Source organism: Filicampus tigris, chromosome 2, assembly GCF_054856515.1.
Source record: "Filicampus tigris isolate MCC_2025a chromosome 2, RoL_Ftig_1.0, whole genome shotgun sequence".
Lineage (NCBI taxonomy): Eukaryota > Metazoa > Chordata > Actinopteri > Syngnathiformes > Syngnathidae > Filicampus > Filicampus tigris.
The window spans coordinates 10,802,273-10,828,430 of record NC_141218.1 but is presented as its reverse complement, the minus strand read 5'-3'; the positions used below and the strand labels follow the sequence as shown (position 1 = coordinate 10,828,430).

Genomic DNA, 26,158 nt, shown 5'->3' with positions numbered 1-26,158 from the left:
CTGCGACCCTTGTGAGGATAAGCGGTGGAGATAATGGATGGATGGATGGGTAGTCCAGAGCAGTTTATTGCTGATAACTGCTCTACAGCCCTGTTAGCTGCACATTAACTGATGTGCTACTTAATATTTAATTTATTTATTGTAATTAATGTGTTTGCTATCAATTACAATCCTGAATATACAATGTTGTGATATAAATCATCAACACAGGCTGTTATCACTTCCCATTGTGGCAATGCAGCTGGACTTTGTAGCCTATTATTAATTTCAGCATTGGTAATTTTTCTTAAAGTTATTATGTTGTTATACAGTTGTTGATGGTGTCGTGATACACTCGCCTGTTACAGAATAAATGCATTTGTTGTCCCATTTTGGATGTATTGTCTGATTATTGGCACGTGCATGTATGCTGTCCAGAGCTGTACGTATCCGTTACCTTTGTACATGAAACTTATTTGCCATTGCCTTATGGTCACTTGTATTCGGCTTAACTATTTTGTTGAATATTCTTTGGCCAAATTCAGTCAAAACTACTTCTAATTAAGACCTATAAAAAAATTGCTGAGCCCTTGGCCTGGTACTGGCCGTTCGGGATTTGTCCTGAATTTCCCAACGGCAAGTACGCCCCATAAGTCTATAGCACCAGGAGAGGAAACAAAATCCTGGAGCCGTGGCTTGTCTTGGTAATTTTGTAGCAATGTCTTTTTGTTAATTTTCTTTTGTTAATGAAGTTTTTTTTTTTTTTGTGATGGTAGTTCTACAGTGAAGCTTCAATACGTGCTAAGTTCTGAACTTCGGACCGAGACAGATTTCCTTAGATTTCCTTAGAAACACTGCTTCAAAACTCGCTTCAAATCATGTGTCATATGACGTCAGAAGCATCAACTGCTTCATTGAATGAACCACCTGCCATAATGTCTTCTCTCGACTGAAAATGACATCACAACTGCTCACAACGACCAATCACGGCTCAGATTCAGAAAACAGGTCAGCCGTGGTTGGTCGTTGTGAGCAGTTGTGATGTCATTTTCAGTCGACAGAAGACAAAATGCCCGCCCCCTGAGATGGATAAAAACGAGTGCATTTTGCCGCTTAATTTATATTCCATAAAAGCAACATTCATCAGGATGTCGTGTTTCAACTAGTGGGCCTGCTGGGAACATATTCTTGAAAAAAATATATTTGGGTTGACTTCCGGTATTATATTGACAAAGGATTTACTGAATTGTCAAGTTGAAGGTCATGTCAATAAAAAAAAAAGGACCACCTTGACTGCTTCCTGGTCCAATCGTTGGTTAAGTCGAAATCGCATTAACTGCTGTCATATCTCTGATAGAGCACAAACCTTGACTTTTTTGTAGCAAAATATTTCTTTCATGGGAACTGAACCCATTTTTTAAATGATTCGTCCAAGTGGTTCTGTCAGTGCTTCACAAAACCATGTGCACATCACTAGCACTTTTTTTCTTAAAAAAAATAAAATAAATAAGAGAGAGAGAGAGAGAGAGAGAGAGAGAGAGAAAGAGAGAGAGAGAGAGAGAGAGAGAGAGAGAGAGAGAGAGAGAGAAAGAGATTTTTTTTAATTGTTATTAAATTATATAAACAAATATATAAAAACTCTATGACGCCATTGACGTGATTTTTGATCGTTTAATAAAGACCGAACAAAACGCACCAGATTGGCTTTAGCACTTTTATTGTGAATTTTGTGACGCCGACTTCCGTATTGAGCCGATCGTTTCCGCGTCACGTGCCATTGTGAAACGTCACTGTAGTACTGTTCACTGTTGGTTTGCGCTTGAGGTAGACGGGGCAGAGTGAGACAGGCGGACGCTGAGTGTAGCTTTTGCTAACGTTTCTACGTATCGAAAAAGGCAGTACAATATCGAGCTACCCAGCCTTTTACCTGGACAAGAAATATTCCCATTTGACCCAGGCGTGAAATTTGACGACTCGCACATAAAATGAGACGGCGAATAGAGTTTGGTTATTGGCTGCTTTTCTTTCTTGTTTCGTATTTCTGCCCGTGCTCGTCGTTCTATCTTCCGGGTTTAGCCCCAGTTAGTTTTTGCGAGGACGGCAAAGGTGGTGAAGAGTGCCAGGTAGGAAGAATTGATCACTCCCTCCTTTATATAACGATGCAGTGGATTTTCCGCCGAATTAAGCGCTTTTTAACCACTGTTGGTATTAATGTTTACGTTGCTAGCTAACGTTAGCATTTCCTCAAGGCCCCGACTATCTGGTGCAAACAGCATGAGCATTGTTGTGTCTCTTGGTGCTAGCCGGATTTGTTGCACTTTTTCCACTTGGACGTGCATTTCAGTTACATTCTCAGTCCTTTTTGCCGTCGGCAAATAAGCCGATGACAATACATATCTTAAAAGTAACTGAAAGTCCACTTTGGAAGACTGGTTCGACTTACAGTAGGAGAAACAAAACAAATCGAACCACATTCTAAATTGTATTTAAACTTTCCATTAAATATCATTTCAAACCTTAATTTAAATCTCGAAGACTCATTTAGGGCAAGTGCTCATTTTCAATTATGTCGAAAGGACAACATGAAAAAGATCGAACTTTAAAAACTGTTCCTGTACATTGAAAAGGAAAAATAGTTCTTGATCATTTAAATAGTGCATGGTGATGATTGTGATTAGTTTGAATGATTCTCCTGTTCTAACTACAGTTCAGTTGTGTTAAGGTACAGTTCATGTAACTTTTTTCCCCCCATTGTTCAATTGTCAATGTTTGATATGTGTTCTGTTGCATAATGTGTTTGTTATATGGTATGTGACGTGCTGTAACAAAGCACTACAGCTGTCGTGAAAAAGCTATACAAGTAAAGATGTACTGTAAACTGTACACAATGGGAGTGGCTTACAATGTTATCGATTATAGTTTTCAAGAATAAAACCTCCATAAGCATTGTACTTTTTGGTGTAAAAAGTTTGAGAACCACTGTCATACAGTTTCCAGGAGTATTCAGCATGAAAATAGGAAGCTATTCTCCCAACTGCAGCCCAAATGTGCCCATAAAGCTTCACGTATTCAACTAATTTTCCAAAAGTTAACAATTGTCAGTGCTACGATTTATTGAAAATTCTCCCTTTGAACAACAGGCTACCAAATGAGATAAACGAATAATTAATATAAATAAATAAATTCAAACCTACTTTTGACAGAAAGAGTCCAGTGAGATTACATTTCTGTCCCTTTCTTAAATTGAATAAAGTGCTGATGTACATGGCCTGTTGCCTGTAATGATTTTGTAAATGCAGTTCAGTAACTTATGAACGAGTTATTTACGAACAAACCTTTAGCAATATTTTGGCAACCTGATCTTGTCCTTCATTTGAGACTAATATTACAGTCAAATGACACTAATACAATTTTCTTGCCTACAGACACAGATACAGCTATTTGTCAATCGCTTGGATTCGGTAGAGTCCGTCCTGCCTTATGAATATGACGTGTAAGTGACCCTTTCTGAACTTTTGGCGCACAAGCTGTCTGAAGGAGTGTCCCTGTGCTTATTGTATGTGGTACATTTATTACAGATTCGACTTTTGCAAGAATGCTAAGGAAATGAGGCCTTCGGAGAATTTAGGACAAGTGTTGTTTGGCGAACGTATCGAGTCCTCGCCGTACAAGGTTGGTGTCACGTGAAAACAAAGCCAGTGTAATTGTGTTGCCTATTTTAGATGCCCATCTCTCGTGTCTAGTGACAAATGTGTTAGACGCCCATCTCTCGTGTGTAGTGACAAATGTGTTGCCGATGCCCCTCTTTTGGCAGTTTAACTTCAAACAAGATGTCAAGTGCAAGGCCGTGTGCACCAAAACGTACAAGAAGGACAGCCAAGAGGACGCTACCCGACTTGATTTCATCAAAATGGGAATGCAGCTCAACTATCAGCACCACTGGTTAGTTTGATTGCAGTGCAGTCGAGCTTATCTAGATACTTTGTTTACTTACTTTAGGTGACAAAACAATGTTTGGTATTTGAGCGGTGCTTGCTGTTGTTTCAGGATCATTGACAATATGCCTGTCACGTGGTGCTATGAGGTTGAAGACAACCAGAAATACTGCAACCCCGGATTCCCCATTGGTTGCCTTGTCACTTCGGACGGCCGACCTAAGGATGCTTGTGTTATTAATGTAAGCCGGTACTACTAGTTCTGAAATTCAGTTTTAATTGGTATACAAGCATGACACCAAAAAGTTTTTATTTTTTAAACGCTATGTCTTTGTGTATGTTGGGAGGGAGGGAGTGAGCAGGTTTTATGTTGTATTTCAGATGTTTTTATTTCACAGCACTTTGAGCTGCATTTACCTGTATGAAAAGTGCTATATAAATGTGGTTGATGTGTTGGAGTTCTTTCAAATTTGTAACCTTGTAATCTTTTCACTTTTTTTTTTTTTTTTTTCCCAGGCTGAGTTCAACAAGAAAAAGACATTTTACGTTTTCAACCACGTTGACATCAAGATCATTTACCACAACGGAGCTGCTGACGGGTGGACAGGAGCTCGGCTAGTTGCTGCCACACTGGAGCCCAAGAGGTAAACATTGACTGCTGTTGGATCTACACTGTTAACCATCAAGGGCGAACGCGAGCGATCCATTTGGGGACAATAATTCCGTTTTGTTCAAATATTAAAAGAAGTTTTTATCTTGGGAAACAATAGAAATGAAAAAAATCTGATTCTGAATAAAACGCTTGCAACTGCAAAACCGCCATTAACTGTAGGAATGTTTGAAGTAACATTTTGATACTTTCAACTGGCACAGAAGTGTAATAGAGCTAAAGTTGCTTTTTATGTGGCTTTCAAGGCGTTTTTCCCCAGACAATTCTGGTGGGTTTTCCCTTGCGTTCACAATTTGGTTATTTTAAATCATAGTGCATTTAAGTAGGAATATATTTAGACACATTTTCTTTTCCCCCGACAATAGTATCAACCACGCAGATGAGAAGTCCCCAAACTGCGAAAGCACTGCCCCGATGGAGGTGCCTAGCCAGTTCGATAATGACGTGTCCATCGTTTACACTTACTCTGTCACATTTGAGGTAAGTCTTTGTATTAATGTTTATAATACACATGTATTATAATACATGGTTATTATAATATAACACTTCATCTCCTTTTACAGGAAAACAACTTGATCAAGTGGGCTTCCAGGTGGGACTACATCCTGGTTTCTATGCCGCACACAAACATCCAGTGGTTTAGGTAAGAGCACTTGTTTCATCTTCATATTTACACAGATGTGTCTGCAGTTGCTAATGCATATTCTCACGTGTATGTCTTGGTCGTTAGCATCATGAACTCCTTAGTCATTGTGCTCTTCCTGTCCGGCATGGTTGCCATGATCATGCTCCGAACTCTGCACAAGGATATTGCCAGATACAACCAGGTCGATCAGGTACAAGCATCAACACTCAACATGTACACAATCATTATAAAAGGGTTTACAGGGTCCTACTCAAAATGGCTGACTCCTGAAGGCTTACATTAGCCCCTTTAAGCAGAATTGACCTGCCGCAACAGAAGATCCAGCATCCGCCATTGCCTTGTATCCAGAACTCAACAAAGCGAGATATTGATGCTCTCTGTGTATTTTCACACAGCATTCCACAATCAGATAATTAGATGAGGGTGTAAAAAAAAAAAAAAAAAAAAGTTCTATAAAAGATATTTGCTCTCAACACAACAGGGTGGGATAAATGAGTGTCATCCTGCTTCTGTTACAGCTCTGATACATCTCAGAAAACAGACTACGCGAGCGAAAAACTCTTTTGTTAGACTCAACATCGACACAAGACTGAGATCCGAGCTCCATTTAACACTTGTATAACTTAAACAGGAAACAGGATAATAAACCTTCTTTTAGGAAACTTTCGATGCGACAATACACCCTCTGGTGGAGCTACGTCTGAAGTATTTGCGTCCCGGTAGCACGTAGCTATTGGCAATAAATGGCTTTGATCGGCCGGTCACGACATTTTTCCCGAAAATCGGCCGATCATTATCGGTGCCCGATTGAGCGGAGCATCCCTTAATAAAAAACACATTTAAAAGGGGAAATCAAGTCCCAAAAATATTTACGTATGTTCTATACGACCTCACTAGTCTAAACACTGCGTTTTTCTTTTTGGCAGCACATCTCAAGGGGTGACTAGTTTTTCATTTGCTGTCAACTAAAAGGACATCACAGTGCCTAAAGGCTCAGCTTGCAAATGTTACATGACCAAAACCCAGAAAACAGGTGAGCCGTGATTGGTCGTTACCTCGACCTTTAGGCACAATGATGTAATCTTCAATCGACAGCACGTGGCAAAATGGCCACTCCCTGAGACAAAACAGGTGCATTTTGCTGCTTGATTCATATTCCACAAATGCAGTATTATATCTGAATACCATTTTAGACTAGTGGGGCCGCATAGAACATATAAAGAAAATTTCTGACTTACCCTTTAAACGCGTATAGTGTCAGAAAGCAAGAATAATGGATAATTCCAAAATATACAGTGTATCGATCCTTTGATGTGATCAGTAAAAACAGCCATTTTTTTCCAAACTAACAAACATCATCTCACATTTTACATCAACAATCATGCACAATGATGTAGATTATAAAATGAACCAACAACTGTTGCTTTATGTGGGCATTAAAAGCAGGATTAACTCATTCATTGCCAGACTATGTTAAAAAATTGCACTTGCCGGTCCTGCCATTTTTGACCATTTAGACTCATTTTTGAAGGCCAACAGAAAATTGAGTTCTGTACCTATATATATAAACATGGAACCTATTAAAATAAAGCTTTGATCCTCTTATTTCATCAGAAAAAAATAGTCTGTTTCTACCCTTTACCATTCTTTAGTAAACAGCAGTTGAACATTGTAAGTTTCTTGAAAATACTCGTTTCCAAGAAAGATCCTGAGAAAAAGAGCTTTTTGTGACAAGACTCATTTCAAGCGGAACTTTTCACTTTCAAATATCCAAATACTCAAATATCTAAACCATGCTTTATTACATCATAAAGTCACACAAGAAATCTCGCTTTAATCGCAAAATAAACGTATTGCAAGATAAACACTGCACTGTACGTGTTCACACTGTCTGACTGTACATTGACACTCGGTTTTGTGGGAATTTTCCACGCGCATGGCGGTCACCACGATCACGTGCGCATTACATCATCCCTTTCCTTTCAAACAAGAATAACAATGGGACTGTCACCTTTCTTTGATTGAAAAAAAAAAAAACTCTTGTAGAGCGAGCGTGCTTCCTCAAGACACCACGTCACGTTGCGTCCGTAGAACACACACACACACACACACACACTCAGGTGCTGCATAAAGAAAGCAGGCTGACTCATGGGTGGAACTGGCCGTTGTGAAAATCTGGCCACTCCTCCGATCTAGTGGAGATCTATCATACTAAAATCATCCCCAAAGCCTTGAAACGTATTTTGAAGCTGCTCCAAGTCCTTTATTACAATTTTGCAAAAAACAAAACAAAACGTATCAATATGTTTCAGCACTCACGGACAAGGTCGATGCCAGCGTATTAATACGGGTTGACATTGAATGAGTTAAAGGAGATTTTAAATTCTATTGAATATCTTCACCCAAAACTAGGCTGAGCTAGACATACTTTGTTTTTATTCTTAAATCAACAACATCATATATATTATATCATGCTGTGTCAAACAAAAGTGTAGTGTGCCTACATCCAGAAAACCTGAAACCCACAATTGATTGTGGATTACTGTATTCTCACCACCTCTTTGGTGAAAAAAAATGTAGACGCGCACAACTCAAGGCAACAAATCGGCAGCGCCAGCGTCCGTATTTCCAAAAGGTTGGGGCAGTCCTAAATCGAGGTACTATTGCACTTCACACCAGATGGTGGCGCTGTTGTCCGATTGCAGAATGCTTTGGCCTATGTCAAAGTGCTCCCAGTTGCTGCAAATAGCCCTACAAGATTTGCTGGATTCTGTATAAATGGCAAAGACAGAAAAAGGCCGCGTCCACTGTTGGCTTCAATTTGAATCAGTTATTCAATGAATGATGTCATATATTTCAACTCGTAACTATCAAAGCAAAGGCATTTTAAATGTCTTTTTAATCTGCGGTCGCCTTTTTAATTGGTTACTTTCCTGAAATCCCCTCATTTCGTGAAGGTGAAGGATCTGCCCCTGTGTATCAGTTAATTCTACAGTGTGAAATACTTTTGAGACCTGAACGTGTTGTCACATTTCACAGGAAAACTTGATAAAGCTTCCATCGACCAAGATGAAATCTACTCCCTTTTATGTAAGCCTGCTGAAAAGCAAACACTGTTGTGGTCCTCCAATCAGGTGTTTGGGTGAGATTGAAGCACAAGGCATACACATGAGAGGGGAATGTAAAATGTGGTGTGACTAAAGGAGAATAACTGTATAGTTCCAAAGTTTAGACTGATTGGAGCGGAAGCACACCAAATTTTACAGCTCTGTGTTTACCCTTTGTCGCTTTGCTGGCACATTTTGAGCCGCCAGGTGTAACTCACTGCGTGGTGGCTGGTTAAACGTCAGCTTTTCACCGCCCGCGTGTGGAGTGCTTTGTCGATTTTCTGTCTGACTTTGCCCTTGTACAGGAAGACGCGCAGGAGGAGTCGGGCTGGAAGCAGGTGCATGGCGATGTTTTCCGCCCACCCAGGAAAGGCATGCTGCTCTCCATTTTCCTTGGACAGGGCACGCAGATCTTCATCATGACTTTCATCACACTGTGTAAGATCACGCAATCGATTTGAAACGACAGCCTGAGGTAAACGGGTATAACTAGAAAGGCAAGCCGCCAAATTCCACAACACCAGATGAGACCTTACTGTGTGAGGTGGTTACCTGTTTTTTTTTTTTTTGGTCTAAAGTTTATCCTGGTTTTCAAATCTGCTAAGCTTTCACACAAAAACAAAAAAACGTGACTTTACCATTCATGTCCTGGTATTAGAATCTGTCATCAGAGAACATTTAATTTGCATTAAACTATTTGGTAGTGTTTCATGATAAACAATGAAGCAATATCACATGAGAGGGATCGATGTACTCTCCAACCTTTTTCACCTACCCTCTGTTATAGGGATTGTGGTATTGCCCTCCCCCTCTTGTAATGGTATATGCCGTAGCACAGGGGTGGCCAAATCCGATCCTCAAGAGCTACAATCCAGCCGGTTTTAGGGCTATCCCTATGGCAACACACCTGATTCAAATCATCAGGCGCATTATCAGGCTTTTGCAAATCTTGCTGATGAGCTGATTATTTGAAACAGGTGTGTTGCCGTAGGGATAAACCTAAAACAGGCTGGATTTTGGGTCTTGAGGACCAAACTTGGCCACCCCCGCCCTGGCAGCAGGAAGGAGGGGCGATGTACGTGAGGTCAGAATGAGGAAATACAGGCACACTTGAACTACTGCCTCCTGTCTCTTTATACACAAACAGCCTCGCCGCGGCCATTGAAGCCTCATGGCAAAAATAGAATATAGACGATATTTGAACATAGTGACTCATTGCGGTTTGGTAGCCTGTTCACTGCCTGGTGCATCACTCAAATCTGTACCCCAGGAAACTACAACTCCCTATTATTCCACGCCACAGCCATCGAAGCCCTGCTGCAAAAAAATAGACTAAATGGCGGACTATGACTAATGACGGATTCAATAAAGGGGCTTCCGACTCTCCTTAGTCCGTTATTTTAAAATTTTACCGGTCGTTAGTCAACTGTCAGCAAAACGGGAGTTAGACGGACCGGTCCGTCACATAGACTGAATTCCCAGCTCTGCAGAAGAGTTTGGTGCGGAAATTTTAAGTGTATGAAAATGAGCAGACGGATGAAAAGTAGAACAATATTTGAGTGGAAAAAAATCTTGCAAAAATTATGGCATTAAAAAACCGAGACATTGTTGTTCCTTGGCACAGAGATGTCACAAATGGCAGCAAAGCACCACATTTGTCTAAATTGAGCTGCTCAATTCAACGTAGCACCAAGATGGTGCCAAAGTAGTTTTTCATGGAGTAACGGCACTCAGGTTCCAAAATGTTTTTTTTTTTTTTTTTTTTAATCATTAGATTTTGAATGTGTGGTACCAGTACCCCATTACTTGGTAGTGACGGTTACAATCAAGCCAATGCAATGATGGTCTGTACTTCCTCTCTAGTCCTGGCCTGCCTGGGCTTCCTCTCCCCAGCCAACAGGGGCGCACTCATGACGTGCGCCGTGGTCCTCTGGGTCCTGCTTGGCACCCCCGCTGGCTACGTTTCCGCACGCCTCTATAAAAGTAAGACGACTGACAAGAGCCTTTAGACAAGTCAAAATGCGCCCCTTCTCATTGAGGTTTTCTGATTTTACCGTTTTATTTCAGCGTTTGGAGGAGAGAAATGGAAGACAAATGTCCTGTTGACTGCGCTCCTGTGCCCGGGGTGTGTGCCCCTTACCAAATATGGCTCCTCTGTATTTCACTCATTTCTGTCCTTGTGTCATCATTCCCTCACCATCTCCTCTTGTGTAGTATCGTATTTGCTGACTTCTTCTTGATGAACCTGATCCTCTGGGTGGAGGGGTCCTCGGCAGCTATCCCCTTTGGGACCCTGGTGGCCATCCTGGCCCTATGGTTTGGAATTTCTGTGCCACTCACCTTCATCGGTGCCTACTTTGGATTCAAGAAGCCTGTACGTATCAAGGAAATTGTAGTGGAACCTCTTACGGTCAAACACAAACTCTGAAACAACGGTTGACAACATTTCTTGTAGAAGGTGATGACGGGTCCAAATTGGAAGTTAACCACTATTGATACTTGTTGAAAGTAAACATATAAGTGTCAAATGGTATGATTACAGCTGGCGTCATCTGCTTGTTGAATGAGCCAACTTAATTGTCTATATCAGGGTCTGAAACTCACAGCCGGGGGGCAATTTACGGCCTCCTGCTTGTCACCAAAGTTAAATGTTAGTGCCCCCCATCTACCCCGTCATTGCCCTGGGCGTCTTTATTTTTAAATCCCAGTCATGTCTTTTTCAAAACGTGCCGTGATGAGAAAGGTTGACAATGAACAGCCAATTGCAAGAAAAACAACGTTTTTTTTGTTGTTGTGGAGCACTGGGCCACTTTTTTTTTTTTTTTTGCCAATTTTTATGTGAAATTTTGTTCTAATTCCAAATGTTCCAACCTTTGTGCCATTCAGTTCTAACGTTCGCACTGTTAATTAATTACAGAATTAAGTGCTTGCTTGCAATCTTTTTTCTCCTGGCACCCACACAGGCAATAGAGCAACCAGTAAGAACGAACCAAATCCCGCGGCAAATTCCCGAGCAGTCCTTCTTCACAAAGCCCATCCCGGGCATCGTCATGGGCGGCATCCTGCCCTTCGGCTGCATCTTCATCCAGCTGTTTTTCATCCTCAACAGCATTTGGTAAACAGGCACAGCACGAATGCTTGCCACGTTTGAAAACGACCGCTATGTCAAATGCGTTGTACTCGTTAGGTCCCACCAGATGTACTACATGTTTGGCTTCCTATTCCTGGTGTTCATCATTCTGCTCATCACGTGCTCCGAGGCCACCATTCTGCTCTGCTACTTCCACTTATGTGCTGAGGTACCTGTAAAACAATGTACCATGCTGTCACATAGCATATTGGTCTGGAATTATTTGAAAAATGAGCTTTTATTGTTGTATTTAAACAACCCCACAATTGATGTGAAATAATGCAGTGATTATGTGATTGCAATGTAGATCAGCTTGAAGATGTTTTGCAATTGTAGTGCGGGCAAAAATGTGATTTACGAGCACTAGATGGTGCCAGCATACTTTAAAACCAGCAGCGGATTGTGAACAATATTTCAAAAAAGGGACTTCAAGTTGTAATGTCAAGTTGTAAAACTCCCAGCTGGAGTTTACCGCCCAAACTGATGTAGAACAAAGAATTGCACGTTTATTGGAAGTCTTACAAAAATTGTTTAGCTCAATGCAAACAATGCGAATTACCACAGACGGGCTAACAAACCTAGCAGTGATGCCTTCGGTTTATAAACCCTGAGAGAAACGGATATTTGAGCAGGCATATAATAGTTTATTTCTGAAAATCAACTAATATTAACTGCTGCTTGCTGAGAAGTTGTGACCGTCTTGAGTTATTTTAAAAATAGTTTCAATATCTGTCTAAGAGAATGAAATAATCGACATTTTAAAAAAATAATTTAATCATAATTTCCCTATTTAACAAATTTAAAAAAAAAAATTTTAAAACTATTGAAATTGTTTAAATGACAAAGTACATTTAATCAAATGAAACCATTTTATATTTAAATGTAATTTTATTTTAAATAAGTTTATTGTATTAAAAATTAAATGATTAATCTTTTTATCTAGAATAAATAACTTGAAATAAAATGTAAATGTCAACTTGTTTCATATTACTTAAACTGTGTGTAAAACAATATCTTAGCCAGTGTTCTGCATTGCTGTCTTGTCATCCTTGTGTCACGTGTGTGCAGGACTACCACTGGTGGTGGCGCTCCTTCCTGACCAGCGGCTTCACTGCAGTCTATCTGTTCATATACGCCGTGCACTATTTCTTCTCCAAGTTGCAAATCATCGGCGCGGCCAGCACCTTCCTCTACTTCGGATACACCATGATCATGGTTCTCATCTTCTTCCTTTTCACAGGTGAGCCTCGATCGTCTTTTCGCACATGAAGCTATTATTCTGCTATCATTAAGCCAAATGGGATCATTTCTCATTGCACACCTGATGTATTTTCACAGCAGTGTGTGTGTGTGTGTGTGTGTGTGTGTGTGTGAAAGTAGTCCAACGGGGGCGTGTTGTGAGTGGTGTCATCGCGCGTTCTGGCCTTAAAGAAATACAACATCAGGAGGTAGACAGAGCAGAGCGCTCGTGCAACGTATTGTTTGCTCGGCGCCGATAAAAGCTCATTCACTTGCAAACGTACGTTCAGTCAGGAGCCGCTTCTCATCTAAGGCTATATCAAACAATCTGTCCTTAGAAAGACAATAATGTGGACTCTGTCTAGCCGGGCGACTCCATTCACCATTTTGTATTGATGCCATTTATTCCAGGGGTTCTATAACTGTGGGGGACTGCAAAATAGTTTGCCATGAATGATTGTTGTGGACATTTTATGAAAGTGCTACCTCCATATGGGGAGCAATTCACCAATAAAAGAATCATGATACATTAATTCAGATTTATGATGTGATTGTGATATGATGTATCATCACATAAATCTGACATCCCTCAATGAATACAGATGTATTTTTTGAGAGTAAGGTCATCTTTTCCAGAATACAATGCATATTACAATAATATTATAAAGTTGTATTTTAGAAATACATGTGTGTTAAAATCACTTTCTTCCCTAGTTACATTTTGACTAAAGTTGTGGTGTTACGATATTAAACGTTGAAAAATACAAGTTTATTCTAAGACTATTCTTGTTAAGGTGATGATGAAAATGGGACTTTATTCTCATAACATGTCATTTTTTTCCCTCAAATAATACAAATAGGCAAAATTTTAATTCCGATTGTGTTTAGGCACACACGATAGTTGTTTAATTGGCATTCCGATTATAAGGGATCAGAAACTCTGAAAAACTCTATGACCCAAAATGTTTGAGAAACTTTGTCGTAAATTTTAAACAGGAAGGATAATGCGGCCGTTTTTAAAAACCTTTACGTGAAGTTTTTCTACTTCTTAAAAAAAAAAATGCGTGACCAGTACAGTTTTTATGAAATAAGATTGGATAGTATAATTTTATTAAAAAGCAGTTTTAGATCCTGACAAATGGAGGAATTCCTGCAGAATTATCTGTTAAAAAAAAAAAAAAAGAAAAACAAGGGCTTATTCTCAACCGTGACTGATTTGCGCTGTTACCTGACTCTGCAAGCCCAGGTCAAAGTGTGCTAATAGAAGAGGATAAGGGATAACATAGTTGTAGATAACTGGTGTGCACATGCTTCTTTGCAAAACCAGGAAATTTGATCTTCTCACTACTATGTCACACAGAGGAAGACTATCTGCTGCACTAGCATCACTATGGGACAGATAAAAAAAAAAAAAAAAAAGTTACAACCGTTGACATTATCTTAAGACGGAGCTGCAAAGTCGTGAGGGGAGTCAAGATGTCAAAATATTATCGTCGGGAAATAATCCAAGCCAAAACATTATCACGTTTCCCTCCTTGCTTCTACTTTGCAGCTCAATAATCCTAATCTTTCCCATTTTCCGATGTCTATTTTAGTCTTTTTCATCCCATCCTCAACTTTGATCTCAATGTAATACATGCTTGGACTACAAAGCTCAAGAGACAAGACTGACTTCTTAATATTAGCAGAAGAGGAAAAATGACTAAGTGTTTGTTGTTTGGCTAAAGTTTGTGTCGCATAGATATTTTCTTAGCTATGAAGATTAGAAGCAAACGTTTGAGATAACTGTCTCAAACGGTAGTGCAGTACACACCTCACAGCTTTGTGATGATTTATATGCATCGCTTATACACGAATGGCTGTGATGTTATTTTGAGGGGACAGTAAATTTACACATGAACAAGTACAAAAAATCGCCGGATTATGGTAAATGAATTTTATGACTTTAAGCATTTTACATAGGGTTGTCGTCATTTTATTTGCCAGCAGTTGTTATTTTGAGGTGACGGTAGATTTTGTGTTAAGTACAAAAAGTCCTTGGAGTTGTATATATTTTTTCATAATTTTGGCATTTTCACTAATGGGTGTTCTCACTTTTGTTTGTTGGCAGTAGTTGAGAAATTTGTGGCTAACTTTATTGACTAGCATCCACGTTTAAAGCTTGAAGCCAACATTTCGCCCACGTTATGTCCAATAATGCGTAGGCAACAACTGTGTGACAGTGAATAACAATAACCACATTGCGCATTAGGTTTTTCTTTTAAAGTATATGCATGGTTTTATTGCTGTGTTTTCTGGTGAGTAAAAAAATGTTTCAGTTGATTTAAGTGCCAGAAAATAAAATCTGTTAAAGATCAGGGTGCAAACATTTTTCAGAGTCTGTTAAAATTCATATTCTCATTTTTAATAGGTTTTATAATACACACAAGACACTTCCTGCAAGTTGTCAACCACAGATCGATTAGAAAATAGGTTTTACTTACTCATTCCGAGTGTTTCCGAACCTCATGGAAGCTCGAGGAATCGTGGCTCTAGCCACCGGAAGTGACGTAGATGTAGCTAAACGGCTCGCTACGCCAGAGACTGTACAATTTCCATGCGCTACAAACACAGCACATTCAATGGCGAACGATGTTTTGGAATGAGAGGATTTTGAAACACGCGACGGATGGGGGCGTTATTTGACCGTTAATGATTAGGAGTCACTGAATCCTCCGGCTACTGTGACGTCACAGCTCCGGAAAAAGCCGAAGATGAGGGGGCGCGAGATTCAAACGGCAGACGACACATTCTGAATTGTATTTAGTGATTACACTGCTGTCTACCAACGACCTTATCACATTTTAATGACAGTTCTGCATTGTAAAGGGGGTTCTAGAGGGCTACAGAAAAGTTTTCAATGTTTGCACCCTGACCTTTAAAATCTTCAGATTTTATTTACATTCATGATCAAAAGTTTGGGGTCACTCATAAATATCAGATTATTTAAAGAAAAGCTGTTGTTGTTTTTTACCCAATGAGAATTTCAGTCTATACATTGCTAATGTGGTTTTGAAAAAGTGCTTTCAAAATGTCGGACCTTTCTCAGTGACATCCAAAGATTTGAACGCTGGTCTGTATCACTGCCAGGCAGAATACCCCCATGTCCAAAACCACTTACTTCAAGAAATGAAAGCATGGTTGCGGTCAATACCATTGTGCACCGACTTTAACACACCACCACCTCAGAATGTCGTTCAATCGCTAATTTAATATGCAAAAAAAATGCTAGTTTGATTTCTCACGCATTGATTAAAGTCGTAGAATGTTTTCCAGGCGGCAGCCGGCCATGTCAGAATCGTCACTCAACAGAAAGATAGCCTTCTAATACTTCACAAAAGTAAACAAACTGGTTACGCCACATCCTGCTTTTTCAAAGGTCTTTGAGCCATGAGTGATCCAATAAATAAAACCATGAGCTGACTCAGTTCAAGCGTTAGAATTCATACTCTAGATTTTGTTCTCAGCTATTTTCAACCCTTTAAGGTGGTGAATGTGTAAACCAGATGATGTGCATATTTCTGTTAAGAAGATTTTTTTTTTTCCTCAGGAACTATCGGCTTCTTTGCTTGCTTCTGGTTTGTAAATAAGATCTACGGCGTGGTCAAGGTGGACTAGAGGACGGAAGGGGAGCTAGTGAGAGACTGTTGTGGCTGTCCATGTGGGCCACATGTTTGAAAGGACCAGAAGTGAAATCATCATCAACAAGATCCCCCGAGAGCCAAGCCCGTCCTGTTTTTGTGCTTTAAAAACCTCTGCCCTTCTATAGTTTTTCTTTGGCGTGTTCACTCTCGACTGCTAATAATTCTGAGCGACACAGTTACAAACTAAAGGGGGGACATCGTTGTCATATTTTCTTGATTTGTGAAGAAAATGCAAGTCTTTTAATTTTCTATTCCCTTTCCGCTAAATGTTTTGGGTCTGTTGTTTACTTTAATGATGGGAGAAAAAAAAAAACAACTGCTTGTACATATATTGTATAGACAGAACGAAGGAAAGAATGCTCATGACTTTCTGTTCTCATTTTAGGGCTTTAAATCCTGAAGTATATCAGCCTGTATTGTAGTTGAGAAAGCATAAAAACACTGACATTGTTGCTGATACATGTCCTTTTTTTCTCTTTGTATTTATGTTTGCTTTGAATCAAAGGCGGGGTGCGCCCGGCATCGTAGATTGCTGCAGTAGCATGTCCCAAAATGGATCTTTTAATTCCATCTTGTTTAAATGAATTGAAATGAGAAGCGTCTGAGTTCACTGATCAACTGCTTTTGTTTCCGACACTGTTTGCTTCAGTGGGGATGAGGAAAGTGGGGTCCTCATCCACGGTGATATGTTTTGCAAATATACAAGTAATCAACCCCACGCCTCTTAAATGTATACGCAGACATGGATACATGATGTATTTTATTGTTTTCCCTCTGGTTTGGTAATGAAGGCAAATTTCATCACTCAGCTCCTTTTCTTGCTCACAAGGAAAATGGAAATATTCTTACTGGCCTTCACTCAAATACTGACTTAACTACATTTTGGATTTAGTTGATGGGGCACATTATAAAAATACAATATATAGGTTCTTAGCTGTGTAGATTGGGGGGTTCACCTTTATCAAGCGACCATTCTTTTATGAGGCCTCCTAGTGCCATTTTAAAATTGTTGACCAACTACACTACTGTTAATTATGTATTATGAGCATTTGTGGTATTGTTAAAATGTATTGGGGCTGTTTAATATACCTCAGTCTCGAGCTTAGCGAATTGGATCAAATGCTCTCAAAGGATGTAGTTTGGCCGCCACTTGCATAACATTTTTTCCAATCAATATGACTTAATTTAGGGGGCATTCATGTAATTTGAATTTTATTTCTGAGAATAACGTGCATCTACATTACTAGAACACAAAGCCAATGAAAAGCTATTAGATGATTTTAATTAATGTTTTTGTATGCAAAAGCACATGTAACACTCAACCATGAATATAATCAACACATTCACAGACATTTTCTTGTGATACTGGAAGTAATACAAAAATCACAAAAATACAGTTTTAAGTCACATTAAAAAAAAACAGTACTGTATGTTGTCAGTCAAATGTACAGATGTACAATGAAATTCTTAAGAATGAGCGGCTAAGAAATAAGGCTTGCATAAACTGCTCATCAGTTGTCTGCACACAGTAACTTGTCTTTCTCAGCTATTCCAGTTACTTGTTCCTTTTAAAGCTGCTTCACATTTTAAGAATAAGGTTGGGGGTGCAAATACTGTTAGAAATTTGAGTGGTGACAGCTAAAACTACAGATCTTGTGCCACATACCATTTGAAATAAACAGTAATCAACAATTTTAAAGGACAGAAAACATCCATTGAGCTCAATATCTCCCATCATGGAGAAATCTCGCAATAACACGGACAAGTAATCCCTTATTTCTTTAAAATGTCACATTTGCTACCTCACTGGCACTGAAAAGAAACAGATTGATCAAGTGCATCATCCATCTGTCATTTAAAAAAAACATACTAATTGTACATCATGCTTTGGTTAATTTAAACATTTTACCAACAGACAACCAAGACATTTTGGTCAATTATGTGTTAGTAGTGATGCCTTTAGAAACGGATAAAATCTCATGTTTGCACTTGTGACACCAGGGATCAAGCTTTGCATGTGTTACATAAGTAAGCAACCCTTTTTTTGTCCTTGAGTAAAAGAAAATGAATTGTGACAGAACTTGATGGACGGCCGATAAGCCATTGTGTGTATTGACACGCACAATGAATCACTCTTATGTTTGTAAAAGGTGCTCTGAAAGCTGTTAGTATTGCAATGAAGAAAAAATTCCTCACTCGCGCAACCAGATTTATTCCAAACACGAACTGACATCGCTCTATCCACAACACACCCTGAGTTGACTGGCTTGAGGCAAAGCTTACTCCCGCTAAAATATTAACCATGACAGATCGATAAGCAGGATGGACGCAATATTTAAAACATCCAATACAATTTACCAAACAACAGCAGACATGTATTTGTCCTAAGCCGCAATCATTCTAAAGTGGGGTGCAGTATGTCTACAGTAAACCATTTTTTAACAACTTCAACCAATTTTGATAGTGAATCAAGTTTCAGGTCTATTCCCTATTGGCTATTTTTCCATTTTACATCAAGATCACGGAGTCGATGATCTGGCTGAACAGGTTTGTTTAACATTTATGATCACCGAGCATATTGTAAAATTTGCACCACATGATAATTGCTCGCGATAATCTTTCAAGACATACGAAAATCAGGCCGTTTCAGGTTTTGATCTCAAGGGAGGGAAAATTTCTCAAATTAGGCCCGATCTACATCGGCAGAAATGTGAGTACGGTCCAATTCTGTCTCTCAAGGTCCTGTAGCACATCAGGCTAATGATTGTACTCCCAAGGTTTCATCGTACATTATACACATCAAAAAGAGGTAAAGGTACTGTATGTTGTTCCTTAGCGCAAATTTAGTGAAGGTTGCCAAGTTACGATACTCCTAAATGATGGATGAAGATCCTCAACATTAATCGGATCTGCTAATTTTATCACACTTAAACTTATGAAAAGTGATATTTGGCTTTCTGGTGACATTTCAGCACAGACCTAAAATGCACCACAACCTTTGCGGGTTAACTTACTTCTACCTTCTCTTAACTTTTGAAGGGACAACTTGATGTTCTCTAACTGAGCTGAATGGCAGAAGTCACTACCAATATATTTTCCAGAGTGTCCACTGCTGTCTTTCTGTTGCGAGCTGCTGAAGACACCGTGTGACCGTCTATACACACACTAAGCGGCCATTTTGCTTTGAAAACATTTTTTTTGAAGCCTCACAAACAGCTTGACGTGTATTCAAAAGTTTAGAAAAGGTTCAATTAGGTCCACTTGTAAAGTTATACAGTAACCCCACCTCCCATCACGGGGGATATGTTCCAGACCACCCTCGCAATAAGTGTAATCCGCAACATAGAAATACCCTATTTAAATACATTTTGGGCATATTTGACAAGTAATAGTATTTACAGGACTTGCATTTTTAAAGGTCTTTAAGCACATTTAAAAAAATAATACAAACACATTTTAAAACTAAAATATATAGAGGAAGAGCAATGGATAACACCCAAAATATTGTACAGTGTAACTGTAATAACCCGTCTGTGTTTACAGTAAACAAATCCTGTTTTTTTTCCAAATGAACAAACTTATCATCTCACAATATACAGTATATCAATAACCATGTCCAAAGATGTACATTATAAAATGAAATTAAAGCAGTCACGCGTAAAAAGCAGAGGTGGGCATTCCATCTGATTGACGGACGCCTGTTTTGCTGACAATAGATGAATGAGGGGACACCTCATAAAAATGACGGACTGATGAATTACGGTTTCATCCGTCAGTGAAATCATCACTAACCAAGTCCGCCAATGACGATCCGTCGGTCCGTCATTCTGTCACTGCCCGACACCTGTTTTTCTAACATTTTTGGGGGGGACTGACTGACGGACCAAAGGACTTTTGACAGTGAAACTGACGAACTTAACTGATGGACTGATGATTACAATTCAGTTTGTCATGAAAAAAGGACGGACAGACGAATGGTGGACGGGTACCCTCGCCACTGACGGATGACACATGACGGACCAGCAAAAAGTAATAAAATGCCCACCTCTGGTAAAAGTAGGATTTCAATGGATGACATTCAATAATGTTCAACAAAAACTAGGCTGTGCTGAATTACTTCCCGGTTTTTTCTGCATCTTTCAAATTAACATCTCAAACTAAATAAATGTGCCACCATCTAGTAGTTAATAATGGAATGAATGAATGTCGAAACCGCGATTGAGGGCTGTGTAGTGTAATCCATTTCAGGTTCAGCCTAAAATTTCACCTGAAAGCCAAATATCCATAACTTGTTTGTGAGTAGGGTATAGTTCTATAGTTATATCCAACATTTAACGTCTTTATGTACTCTGCTTGCCATGGACGGTGGGCTCCCGGTCCGAGCTGACGCTGGTTGTGGTGGTCTCCTTGCGGCTGTCCCTCGACCTCCTTTCAAAGGTGGGCGAGGATGACGTGGTGCACTCCTCCCAAGTCTGCAGTGGAAAGACCCTGGCGGACAGGCTGGGCAGGTGAGGGTGCGCCCCGGCGCGGCCCTCCCCCGCCGCGGTGAGGCAGGTCTCGGCGGCCGAGCTCTGTCCCTGCTTGCAGAACATCCCGCAGAGCAAGGCGAGGAATTCCTTCCTCACACTGCGGTGCATGTATCCGTAGATATACGGGTGCAGGCAACACTGCAGGAAGAAGAGCACCAAGGCCAAAGAGGACAGCCAGGCAGGTACGTTTGCTCTGGCGCTCATGGATATGGTGTTCAGTACACTGTAGGGTCCCATGCTCAGGATGTAAGATGCCATGATCACAAAGACGACACGTGCGGCCTTGCAGTGGTAGTGGAAGCGTCGGTGCCTCACACGAGTGGGGTACCCCTTGGTTGATGAGGGGACATCCGGTGAACTCGCCTGCTGAGGTGGCGAGCTGAGCTGTCCTGGGAAATCCTGAGGGCAGGGCTGGGAGTAGGATCGCGTCTGTATGGGGTGCACCAGGGCGTTCTGCCTCCGAGCCGCCCGGAATACCATCCAGTAGCATCCGAGCATGATGAGAACTGGGAGCCAGAAGGAGAACGCGGCTACTGCGACCGAGTAAGACAGGCTGTAGGACCACACCACCGAGCACATCTTGTGATGGTGGTCGAAGTCGATGGCGCCCCAGCCGTACAAGGGCGGCGTGCTCTGCAGGATGCTGAGCACCCAGGTGCAGATGATCAGGTTTGTGCCCAAGTGAGGTGTCATCCGGGTGGGGTAGGACAGAGGGTGGATGATGGCCAAGTAGCGGTCCACTGAGACAACGATGATAGTGTTGACGCCAGCAAACGCGAAGAGATGCATGAGCACCACCAATGCCTGGCAAAGTCGGGCATCCAGAGGCCAAACCCCCGGCACAGTGGCCGCGATGGCAAAGGGCATAACCAACACGGTCTGGAGAAGATCGGCCAACAGGAGGTTGAGGACGAAGCGGTTGGCCACATGCAGGAGCTGAGGCTTCCTCTGGAAAACCAACAGCACCACCACATTGCCAAACAAGGACACGCACACGATCACGGATATGAGCACGATCTTCAGAACGCTGTCGGCAACCGAGCTCCACACCGGACGTCCACCGAGAAAGTCGTAACCCAAATCCCAGGGGGCGTCGGTTACATTGGAGCCAAGGGTGGGTATCTGAGAGCTTGGCATCATTGGAATCACTTTGCCTGCCCGCGGAGTCCTGTCAGGCCCAGTTAGTTCATCGCGAATAACAAGGGATACATTTCAATTCCAGGAAACTGGAGAAGGTTTTCGGATTCGATTCTGGGATGGATCCTTTTTGTGTTGTCAGTTTGCATGTCGCACTCTCTTCAGACACTTCGTCTCACATGACAAAAACATGTTAGGTTTACCTAACGTTTACCCGAAGGCGCTATCTGGTCACCGTTTTTCAAATCAGGTAAAAGAAAATGGCTGTTCGCTTACTTGGTAACAATCTTGAAAATGGGAACACACGCTATTGATTGCGTTATTGCTTCCGTGCAGACGATGCAAACGGTCGTGTGAGGAAATTCTGACATGCGATTGTGCGAATACGTCACAACCAAAACGATAATCGACAATCGTTGCAGTGTTGGCGCTTATAACCGCATTACTGCAAAACCAACATCCAAGAATGTATTCAAATGACGGTTTTAGGTAAATCACATCGCCAACTACAGTCTCGGTCGGCATAGCATTTTCACTGAGTTTGGAGAGTGAACGGGAATAGTTTCGTCAATGCTTGTCCATGAAACGTTTTTTTACTCGGTTGTTGCCGTAAACAAAAATTGCACTTAGGCGTGATTTGGGTCTGCTGCTATTGCTGCCTGTGACTGACAGGTGATCACTCTTGGGTCATGTTCGAAAAATGATGTTCGAATATTAGTTCAACAATGTAGATCCACTGGATATGAGATTAGTCCATAGCGGAGCGTCTCAGGATGAGGTCTAAGATGCAAAAACCTTCATGTAGCAAATATTCACATAATGTGAACAACGTTTTCACTCAGTCTGAATTAAAGTTGATGTTTTTTCTTGGTCCCAAAAACTGCACCTAGGTGTGAATATCTGGTCTTCACTCCTGTGATTGACAGATAACCAGTCCAGGGTGATACAGTCTCTTTCTCGCACAACATGAGCAGGAACCAGCGGTATAAAAATTGATGTCTGAATATCAGTTCAACAAACTAGATCCACTGGATGTAAAAAGAGTCCATTGTGTAGCATCCTAGTGCAAAAGGACTCTTCTAGCTCACATATACGCACCAAAAACATTTTCACTGATTTCCATCCATATATGAAACCATACGTTTTGACTTGATCCCTAACACTGCGCTTAGGTGTGAATGTCTGGTCGTCACTCCTGTGATTGACAGATAATCAGTCCAGGGTGATCCCGCCTCTTTCTCCCCAAAGTCAGCGGGAACCAGCAGTATAAAAAACTGGTTTGACTAGCATTTCAGTGATCTACATCCATTTGATGTAACATCAGTCCACGTTGCAGCATCCAGATGCAAAGGGCCTTCTTGTAGCTCACATCTGCAGCAGCACGCACGCAAACGGCCACAATGGACGCTCCACCACACACACAGGAGCGAACATCGGTGAGCTGGCGTGCAAAAAGCAATGTCTTTATTCCCTCAAAAATGACGGTGGAGCAGTCGGTTCGGGCGAGGTGGCTCGGTTCTCGTCATTCCGCCCCCTTTCCCCAACCTCCCCCTCCTCCATTTCGGAGCTCCGGTCGATGGCAGCGAGCAGATGCCGCGCGTCTTCACCGCTGCGGGGGGTCTCTCATCCAGACGAGCACATCCTTCCTCTTTCGGATTTCACGCCTCATCAAATATTTAAGATCGGATCCGCTTTGCCGACTTAACTCGTGTCGCCGAGGTGTCACACAACCACAAGCGAGGACACCTGCATGATGCGAGGACCCGCTGGAAATTTGTCACCAGCCCCCTCCCCATCATCCAACATCCACCCCCTCCTTTTTGTGTGTGCTAGCTCGCTTTACACCATGTCTGACACTTCAGATTGTACACGTCATGCCCCTTTTTATGTTTTAATTTGTCCTTTGCTATCCTCATTGTGAAACAAAAGCAATATTAAAGGGATCAATCCAGAACTGGAACTGGAAATTTCAATCAGCGATAATAAGGCACACAATATAGAATCATAACGTTTGTAAATTTTAGCTGTCCTGAGACAAAGTAAAGTCGTGAAAGTGATTACGTCGTAAAAGTGATTCCTATGTATTATTTAAAATACAAAATAGCTCTTGAGCACCACCTAAAGGCTTTTTTTCTCTTGTCCAGCCCTCTTGCAACTTACAATATGACAGTCAAAAGAAACTTTAAATTAGCTTGGGTTAGTGTTTTCTCTCTTCTATTTTTCATATAATTTCAATATTTCCACCCGTTACTCCTATTATAAAAAAAATATACATCAATTACGTTTATTTTTAATTGTATAGCTAATTATGTTCTTGACCAGTTACCATATAGCAGCTAATACAGCTAGCATGTACTTTTGAACCAAATGCTAACATTAGCAAATAACAGATTTGCAACCCTGTTACTCTAATTAGAGTAACACTAGAATTAAATTATAATACAAATGAAGTTCAAATTTATTCGATTTTAAATGAATTTTTTAGCAATATTTTGCAATTGAGTATGTCTAACTGGGGTTGCAACAAACTCAACACATATAAACACACAAATAAAATAGAGCATTAAATGTGTAACAAAACATCTTAAATTAAATGGTGCCTAAATTGTCCTCAATTCTTAAATATATATTATAATATATATTTTATTGTTATGACACTTTCCCCTTAATGAAGCCACACAGCCTCATTAAAACATCCCACTGATCTTCCCCTGAGTGATTCAGTCAATTGTTTATGTGCTCTTTATTTAAAATTGGATGACTGGCTGTCAGGGGCAACTCAGGCTGAATACCACTCCAATTATTATTTAGCGCATGCAGGGATGCAACCTACTGAAACATTAACATCTTACATCTGTTACTTATTAGTGTATGTAATGACATATTTCTCCCCGTATTCTATATTAATAGTTTATTTTCTTTTAAATTCTAGAATGCGTATGAGGGACTACGGACTGGAATTAGCTCACAGAGCTACACTACGGTGCAAAACACATTTTCTTTCTGAATTATCATTTGATACCAAATTTTGAGCAGACCTGCTGTGCAATTTAAAAACCTCAGGGGAAGCCCAAAGCAAGCTCACAAGTGCTCACAAAGTATAATAATGAACATTTTTTACACTGAAGATTGGCCAATGGACTGCAGAGAAGCAGTACCTCCATCAACAATTCCAAAATGTAAGCAGAGCTGTCATGTTGGCACAGATTAGCGTTGGCTAATAGGCAAACTTGTTTGACACGGGCGTGGGAGGTACTGTATTTGTAACTTGCCAAATGCACAGTGATGTGTGTAAAGACAAGTGTAATTCATTTGCTTGGTGAAGTGCTTCCTCCGTAAGTGAAAAATCAAATGATGCTTTTTCTCAGTGGTAGAGTTATCGTCTCCAAATCTAGAGGTTGTGGGTTCAATCCGAGGCTATTGTGACCATGTCAAAGTGTCCTTGCGCAAGATACTGAACCCCCAGTTACTCCTGATGCTGCGTCATCAATAAATGAGAAGCACTAAGTGTGAAGCACTTTGACTACCGAAGGTAGAATAGCGCGATACAAGTGGCAGCCCATTTACCATTCATTTTCATGTGATCTCACTTCCCTCCCTCTCTTATTATATTTTTTTGTATAGCGTTTGCAGGAGATTTTGAACAGTAGTCAAGACATAACCATCTTACAAATTTGCTTGCAAATTCATGTTTCATAACATTAGGTATACTTATAAACGAACATAATGTATAATCACTATGCTCACTGGCCAGAGCTGCATAGTCTAATGACATCCAATATACTGTAAGTGGCTGTAACAGAAAAAAGGCATTTGCAAAGATAATAAATCTCAGTTTGTAAAGATTAATGGAACAATGTTCTTATGATTGTATTTCCTGTCTTTTATTTATTTATTTTTAAACATTTTGATCCTCTTGTGTTGGGGATAACCAAGAAACATTAATTAAAAAGTAGAATAGTAGTATGGATTAAAAAAAAAAAACCCAAAACAGCCTCTTGTAGATGTTTACAGATTTGTTTTATTTTTCTTTAAGATTTTGGATACAGTTTTTGCATTATATCTATTGGAGATGCACATTTAAGCTGTTTTTATTGACTGTT

The 26,158-nt window shown here is 40.5% G+C and overlaps 2 protein-coding genes across 3 annotated transcripts; one reads left to right on the top strand and one right to left on the bottom strand.

Annotated features, from left to right (window-relative positions):
* Nucleotides 1-1,752: 1,752 nt before the first annotated feature.
* Nucleotides 1,753-16,846, top strand: tm9sf5 (transmembrane 9 superfamily protein member 5). 2 transcript variants are annotated; one of them, XM_086015586.1, is made up of 18 exons: nt 1,753-2,102; nt 3,405-3,472; nt 3,558-3,651; nt 3,794-3,921; nt 4,027-4,156; nt 4,431-4,558; nt 4,950-5,064; nt 5,148-5,227; nt 5,315-5,420; nt 8,270-8,320; nt 8,643-8,775; nt 10,201-10,320; nt 10,405-10,462; nt 10,552-10,711; nt 11,301-11,452; nt 11,525-11,636; nt 12,536-12,707; nt 16,296-16,846. In XM_086015586.1, the coding sequence occupies exons 1-18, from the start codon at nt 1,965-1,967 to the stop codon at nt 16,361-16,363; spliced, it is 2,013 nt and encodes a 670-aa protein (XP_085871712.1). In that variant the 5' UTR covers nt 1,753-1,964; the 3' UTR covers nt 16,364-16,846. The 2 variants fall into 2 exon arrangements, with proteins under 2 accessions (XP_085871712.1, XP_085871713.1); XM_086015587.1 differs by lacking the exon at nt 8,270-8,320 and having other exon boundaries at nt 1,756-2,102.
* An 806-nt stretch (nt 16,847-17,652) lies between these two features.
* Nucleotides 17,653-23,810, bottom strand: gpr101 (G protein-coupled receptor 101). The gene has a single exon (XM_086015588.1). It carries the CDS (start codon nt 22,056-22,058, stop codon nt 20,730-20,732), a length of 1,329 nt encoding a protein of 442 aa, XP_085871714.1. The 5' UTR covers nt 22,059-23,810; the 3' UTR covers nt 17,653-20,729.
* Nucleotides 23,811-26,158: the final 2,348 nt, after the last annotated feature.

What these genes read in the sequence shown, in the direction of transcription:
- gpr101 (XM_086015588.1), bottom strand. Translation starts at nt 22,058, where the DNA reads ATGATGCCAAGCTCTCAGATACCCACCCTTGGCTCCAATGTAACCGAC.
- tm9sf5 (XM_086015586.1), top strand. Translation starts at nt 1,965, where the DNA reads ATGAGACGGCGAATAGAGTTTGGTTATTGGCTGCTTTTCTTTCTTGTT. An exon ending in TGAAATCTACTCCCTTTTAT is followed by an intron (nt 8,321 to 8,642) that starts GTAAGCCTGCTG and finishes GCCCTTGTACAG; the next exon opens with GAAGACGCGCAGGAGGAGTC. An exon ending in TTCATCCTCAACAGCATTTG is followed by an intron (nt 11,453 to 11,524) that starts GTAAACAGGCAC and finishes TGTACTCGTTAG; the next exon opens with GTCCCACCAGATGTACTACA.